Here is a 7,470-nt window from a genome sequence, read left to right as displayed (position 1 = left end):
CTCCTGGTTCTCAAAGGAAAAGTGTGTCAATCTCCCCTTGAACACCAGGTAATGACTGAAGCTTTTGTTGTTGATGGATTATTAGTTTACTGGTAAAAGTTGTCAGTTACTTTGGTTCTAGACAGAAACGATTGAGGCCACCTGGGCCATTGGGGAAGATCTGAGACCCCCTCCCCCCAGTTCTGAAGAAGAGGTCAGAAGCTCCCTTCATCCATGCATCTGTTTAGAAGAGCTCTGGCTCTGTAGTGGTTGGGACTGCAGCCTGCTTGAGAATTAGTGGAGTGCATTCTGCATTCTGGTTCAGAGGAGATGTGCCTGACCACCCGGTGAGTCCTTAAAAATAATTTGAGCTCCACTTCAGTCTCTGAGGAAAAGAATGAGTCCTCCTGGACCTGAAGGAATAAGTCTGAGGCCCCTTTTTCAGAAAAAACTTTGGAGAACCCCTGTACATAATGAGAATGAAGCATCCACAGACAAAGAAGAAAATTTGAGTACAAAATTTTCTTTCTTCAGAGACAGAAATTCTTATGCTATTTTGAGGAATGCAGAAAAGTCAAAGACTCTTGTGGGAAGCATGGGATATCAAGAGTCAATTTGGGAATTAGAGAAGACTGAACATTTCCTGATCAAATCTTCTTGGGAATATAGAATATCCATGTCATGCAGGGCAGGCAGCAGTGTGATCAATCTCCAACTCACTAAGAGGCAATTTTCAGATAGGTCTCTGAACCAGTTCAACTAACTACTTCTGATTCTGTGATTTCTTTATTTATGCTGATCAAGTTAAGGCACATATACTGGGTTTAGGGTACTGCTGGATGTTCTAACGCTCTAGAACTTCAGGCACCAGGGTAGTTTTAATTTGGACAGAGGCTTTGAAGTCAGATGATTAAAATAAGAAACACTCAGAACATCTTAGACAGAGGAAGTTGATCTGTCACCCACTAAGCCATATGAAGTAAGTCTAGGGCCACATTAGTCAGAAGAAGCACATGCTATTCTCAGTGGGTAATAGATTACATATCATGGTCTATGTCGAAACTGTGACCTATTCATAATCAGATGGAAAATATCTGCCTTTTATAGTCAGATGGACCAATCCAACGCCTCAATGTGCATCTGAGATAGCCAGGAATGGAAATCAAAGGTTTAACAGGTGTTTGATGAGAAGGAAAAGTTATAAACTCCTGTTGTTCATGTGGGGCACAGAGTAGGAAAATATGAGGGTAGCTTGTAAATAAGAAGATCTAAAGATGCCATAAGAGAGAGTAGGACCCAGGATCCCCTCCTGAGATGAACATCTTTAGAACTTCAGTTTGACAGGCTTATAAGGTTTGAAGCCTCCATGGGCAGAAGGATTATGTTGGGGGCTTCCTGGGACAGAAGTTGAAGTTCTAACCCATTCTACATTCGAGGGCACATTTTTTAGTTCCCTTTGGTCACAAGAAGCAAATCTGAGGCTCAGTGTTTTAGATGGGGTATTCTTGAGGTTTCCTCTTTCATATTGAAACATTCTAAAGCTGCCTTGGACAGGGTGGCCATAGGAAAGTCTGAGGCCCCTTTGGTCACACAGAGAAGGTCTGATGCCTCTTTGAGGGAAGAAGTTAGAACTCAGGCTCTTTTTTTGCAGTGGGAATCTTTGGAGACTGCATGGAACTGAATGTGAATATCTGTGGCCTCCTAAGACAGAAGGGTCACATATGGGGGTCCCATGTTCATATTGGAAGGCTGTGTCTCTGCCTTGGTAAGAGAGGGAAGATCTCAGGTCTGCTAGTTGAGGTCGTATATGTCTGAAATTTCCTTGAACAATAGAGAATGATGTAGCACTTCGTTTTTTAATTGGTGAATATATGAGTCCACATTGTACAGGAATCCAAGCCCTGCTCCCCTCTCTGGCACCAGTGGGAGGTTTCTGTCCCTCTTGGACATAAAGAGTGTGTTTAAAGTCCTCCTTTGTAGAAACAGGATGTCTGACATCATTGTTTTGGGGTGATGATAAAGACTTGACACTCCCACTGGGACTGTCTCCATCTGGAGATGACCTGAACCTTTCTTGGGCTTCAGTGGAAGTTTTGATGACTTCTTGAGTATAAGAGGAATGTCTGAGTCTTGTCCTGGTAGAAGTAGTAGAAGTAAGGCTGGAAGTCCCATGAGGGGAGGAGGAAAGCCTGAGGGTGTCTTCACGAGAGGGAGTAGTTCCTATATCTCCTTCTGTAGAAGTGGAAGCTTCTGTGCTCTCTTTGGGAGTAATGTTTGGTTTCTTGTCCCTTTTGGCAGATGAAGCATGTCTAAATCCTCTTTGTGTCAAAGAGAGATGCTTACAGCCCTCATGTTCTGTATGGGAAGCATGAACATCTGCTTTGTTAGAGGAGGCCTCTTCCAATTTGGTTTTGGTAGATCTGGAACATCTAGGGATGCCTTGGGAAGATGGAAAACATCTGAGGCCCTTCTCATGAGAGCATGAGGATCTACAACCTCCCTTGGCAGAAGGAATAGTGAGGCTCTCTTTGGGCTCAGTTTTAAGCCTTGCACCAACTTTGTTGGAAACGGAAGCTCTGTCTCCCTTTTTGGAAGAATTGTGAAATTTCAAGCCTTTGTCTTCTGATGGGACAGATTTGAGGTGTGATTTTTTAGAAGCATGTCTCGATTTTGTTTTCTTTGATTTCGAATGTCTGGAGTCACCTCGTGCAGAGGAAGAACATCTGAGATCTTCTTTAGGAGGGGACCTAGATCTAAAGTTCAGTTCTGATGACACTAGTGGTGGGACACTCTGAGGAGGAGAGGTAGAACTTGAGTCCTTTCTGACATATATAGAAGTTGTGAACCTACTTTTGGCAGAAGTCAATGATCTTAAGGCATCAAGTTCTGAAAGTGAATATCTAATATTTCCTTCAGGAAATGGAGCATACCTCACTATTTTTTTGGTAGAATTGGAAAGTTTATGGCTTTTATTGGGATAAGAGGAATATCTCAGGCAGTCATCATGAGAAGGAATAGGAATAAAGTCATCATGTGCACAAATGGACAGTCCCAAAAACTCTATTGAAAAGAAAGGTCCTACACCTTTTTGGGTAGATGGTATAGGTTCTAGAACCCCTTGGGATGGTTTGGAGTTTTCAAGAGTATCATGGAGAGGTGTTGATGGCTCCAGAGTCCTTTGGTCATATACTGAAGGACCCAGAGTATATTGGTCAGAATTCAAATGTCTCAGAGCCTCTAACAAAGATGGAAAAGATTCTAGAGTATCTGACACAGATTCTGAAGTCTTACAAATCTCTTTGGCTATTGGCAAAGGTTCTAAGGTCTCCAGTGTAAGAGAAGGTTGCAGAGTCTGCGCTGAAGGAGGCAGATGTTCTAAAGAATCTTGGGAAGTTGTTGAAGTTTCTGTAACCCCATTGTTAGAAGATGATATTTCGAAAATACTTTGGGTAAATGGTGGGGTTTCTAGTGTCCCCTGACCAGAATCAGAAAGACCAAGATTTTCTGCATCAGATGATGAATGTCCTAAAATTCCATGGTCCAAAGAAGGGCCTAGACCCTCTTGGGATGACAAAGAAGTAGCTAAAGACCCTTGAGCAGATAGTGAATGTTCCTGTGCTGATATTGACAGTCCCAGATCCTCTTGCGAATGCAGTGAATTTCCTACATAGCCTTGCTGAGATGGTGAATCTCCTTGTACACCTGAAGTTATTTCCTGACAACATTGTTCTGAGAGAACATCGTTCTGGGACCCAGTCCCAGATGCAGATGGAGTGGGTATCAGAGACCCTTTGTCAGGAGGAGAAGGTCCCAGGAATTCCTCAAGAGATACCGATGGTGCTAAAATTTCTTTTTCAGATACAGATGGTCCCATAGTACTTTGAGCAGAGAATGAAATTTCCAGAGATCCTGGGATAGATGGAAAAGTTTCTGAAGTTCCTGTGGAAGAGTCTGATATATTACAAGCCTCTTCAGTAGATGAAAAAGGTTCTGATGTTTCTGGCATAAAGAGAGCTTGTTGTAGAATCTGCACTGAAGGAGACAGATGTCCTAGAGAATTTTGGGCAGGTGTTGAAGTTTCTATAATCCCATGGGTAGAAGATGGTATTTCTAGAGTGCTATGAGTAGATGGTGATGTTTCTAGTGACCCCTGTGAATATTCAGATAATCCAAGATCACCTAGATCTGATAATGATAATGATAATGGTAATGATAATGATGGTCCTAAAGGCCCTTGGTCCAAACAAGTGCGTGAAACCTCTTCAGATGACAAGGAAGTATCAGGAGACCCATGAACAGATGTTGAATGTCCAAAAGATTCTTGTGCTGTTATGGACAGTCCTAGAGTCCCTTGTGTAGATAATGCATTTCCTGAACAGATTTGCTGCAGTGGTGAATCTCGTAAAGTCACTTTTTCACCCGAAGACATTTCCTGTAAACCTTTGTCTATCAGTGAAGTTCTATCAGGCCCCATTCGAGATGAGGCAGATTTCACAGACTGTTGGTCAGATGGAGAAAATTCCAGAGCTTTGTGGGAAATTGTTGGTGATCTCAGTATCACTTGGTCAGTTGTAGAAGGGTCTGCTGTACCTTTGGCAAATGTTGAAAATCTCAGTATCTCTAAAATAGATGTCAAAGTTTTTATAGAACTTGAGATGGATTTCAAAATACTATAAAACTCTTCAGAAGATGGTTCTGATGTCTCTGAAGCAAATTGGGAAGTATCCAGAGGCCTCTGAATTCCTAGAACACTTGGAGCTGATGGTACAGTTCCTATAGACTTTTGGACAGATGATGGTGTTTTCCTAGCATCTTGTGTAGATATTGATGTTCCTAAAGTATCTTTTGAAGATTGAGAAAGTCCACAATCTTGTGGAGTAAATGATGAATGTACTAAAGCCTCTTGGGCTAAAGAATGGCCAAGATCCTCTTGGGAAGATGTGAACATTTCTGGAGACTCTTGATCAGATTTTGAATGTTCTAAAAACTCTTGTGCTGATATGGAAGTTCCATGAGCCCTTTGCACAGATAATGAATCTCCTAAACACCCTTGCTGAGGTGGTGAAGATTCTAGAAACCCTTGGGCAGACATAGACAATTTTGGGCACAATTGGGCTGATAATAAAGATTGGGGGGTCCCTAGTACAGATGGAGTAGGTCTCAGTGAACCTTTGGAAGATGGAGAAAATTGAACAGATTTTTGGACAGATGATGATGATTCCTGAATCTGTTGGTCAGAATCAGAAGGGAACAGAGCACTTTGGGCAGATATCAAATGTCCCAGAGTTCCTGATAAAGGTGGCAAATTTTCTAGAGTCACAGGTGAAGATTCTGAAAATTTAAAAACCATTTGGGGAGATGACAAAGTTTCTGATGACTTTGGAGTAAATTGGGAATGTCCCAGATACCCTGGGGTATGAAGTTGAAGTTGTTGAGCACCATGCACATCTAATGAACCTTCTATATCTTTCTGGAGAGAAGATGATGTTTCTAGAGTAACTTGGGAAGATGACAAATTTTGCAATATTCCCTGGGCAGAGAGAGAATGTGTATCTCCTGGGACAGATGGGAACTGTGCTACAGATCCTTGATTATAAGTAGGGTCTTGCTCTTTGTTGGAAGATGTGGATGATTCTGGAGACCCTTGGTAAAATGAACAATGTCTTAGAGACTCTTGTCCTGATATAGACAATCTCACAGTTCCTTGGGCAGATGATGAATTTCCTTCATACCCCTTCTGATGTGGTGTCTGTCCTAAAGTCACTTTTGAAGGTGTAAACACTTTCTGCCACCCTTGGTCTTGTAGGGAATGTTTCAGAGTACCTGGTTCAGATGGGGTAGGTCCCAGAGACTCTTTGGAAGATGGAGAATGTTTCAGAGAAGTTTGGGGAGTTGTTGAAGATTCTAGATGCTTCTGTGAAGATGTGGACAGTTCAAAGTTATTGTGGGAGGATAAAGGAAAGCTCCCAGCATCTTGGAGTACAGAACTGAAAAGCCGTGGTGTCCTTGAAGCAGATAGCAATTTTTCTACAGGCCCTGGAGTAGACAGAGCAGGTTTAAAACTCCCTTGGGAAGATGGTAATACTTTTAATTCCCCCTTTGAAAACTGGGAATTTCCTTCAGTTCCCAGGGAAAGAGACCTGAGTCCCATATCATCTTGGGCATATGGTAAAGGTTCTGTTTTCCCCTGACTAGCTGATGAAACCTCTTGGGCAGATGTAGATGTTCCTAGAACACCCTGGGCAGACATAGGAGGTCTCAGAGTCCATGAAACAGATGGAGACATTCCTAAATCCACTTTGGCAGGTGGAGAAGATCCTAGAGTCACTGGAGTATATGATGAAGATCCCAAATCCCCTCTTGAGGAATTGGATAACACTGGATTGCCAGGTGCATAGGTAGAAACTTCCACAGTCTTTCTCCCTTGTGAAGAAAGGCAAGTTCCCCCAGCTTCCTGTAAAGACAATGAAGGTCTGGAACTCACTTGAACAGATAAGGAAATTTCCAATGGCTCTAGGGACTCTGATGTAGGCCCTAGAGTCCCTTGCCCAGATAAAGAAATGACCATTTGCCCTTTTGAAGGCATAGATCTGAAATAGTCTGAAGCAGATGGATCCATTTGTTGAACCCTTTGGGCAGACTGCCAAGATCCAAGAGATCCCTGGGATGAAACAGAGGGTCCTAGATTGGTTTGCATAGGTGTAGAGAGACCAAAAGTCCCTTCTACAGATAGAGAAAGTTCCAAAAGGCATTGGGAAGAATGGAAAGGACTCAAGTTTGCCTGGGCAGATATGGAAAGTTTTAGAGGCCCATCATCAGATACCACATGTCCTCTGGTAGCTGTAGAAGTTTTGCATGCATCTGGTGCAGATAATGAATATCCTGGGGACTCCCAGGGAAATAGCAAAGGTTCTACAGACCCTTGTGCTGTGATAGAAATTCTTTGAGACCCTGGGTCAGAATTCAAAGTTTCTACAATCTTTTTGGCATGCTGGCTATATCCTTGAGACACTGGGGTAGATGATGAATATGCTACTGTGCTCTGTGCAGAAGTGGACTGTGAGCATGTACATTGTGTATGTGAGGAAGTACCTGAGAGCCCTTGGGCAGGTGGAGGATGTCCTAGACTCTTTTGTGCAGATAGTCCCATAGACCCTTGTGTAGATAGGCAGGAACCTATAGTTTCTTGAGCACATTGAGAAGTTGTTTGACTCCCCTGGCCTAAGGAGTAAAGTCCCAGAGTTTCCTGAGGACAAGGTTGGTATACTGAACTTCCTACATGAGATGGAGAAGTTTCCAATGTCTCTCTTATATGTGACAATTGCCCATGATAACTATGTGTATTTTGGACTTTTCCTTGGATGTCTGCAGAAGATAACAAGGACCCCAGAGTTCCTTTTGAAGATGCTGATGGACTCAGTGAACACTGAGCAGATACATTAAGTTCTAGAGGCAGATGAGCAGAGATTAGAGATGCTGAATCACCTGGGA

The 7,470-nt window shown here is 42.7% G+C and overlaps 1 protein-coding gene across 1 annotated transcript; it reads right to left on the bottom strand.

Annotated features, from left to right (window-relative positions):
- Positions 1-1,666: 1,666 nt before the first annotated feature.
- On the bottom strand, positions 1,667-6,653 carry LOC148118384 (uncharacterized). Its single transcript, XM_087900339.1, is given in 2 exon segments — positions 1,667-2,112; positions 2,114-6,653. Coding segments are annotated over 2 exon segments (2,082 nt in total). The 5' UTR covers positions 3,854-6,653; the 3' UTR covers positions 1,667-1,770.
- Between the last annotated feature and the right edge of the window lie 817 nt (positions 6,654-7,470).

The sequence above is a fragment of the Myodes glareolus genome, chromosome 22 (genome assembly GCF_982192425.1).
Source record: "Myodes glareolus chromosome 22, mMyoGla1.1, whole genome shotgun sequence".
In the NCBI taxonomy this organism is placed as follows: domain Eukaryota; kingdom Metazoa; phylum Chordata; class Mammalia; order Rodentia; family Cricetidae; genus Myodes; species Myodes glareolus.
This window is presented reverse-complemented; position numbering and strand designations above follow the sequence as displayed.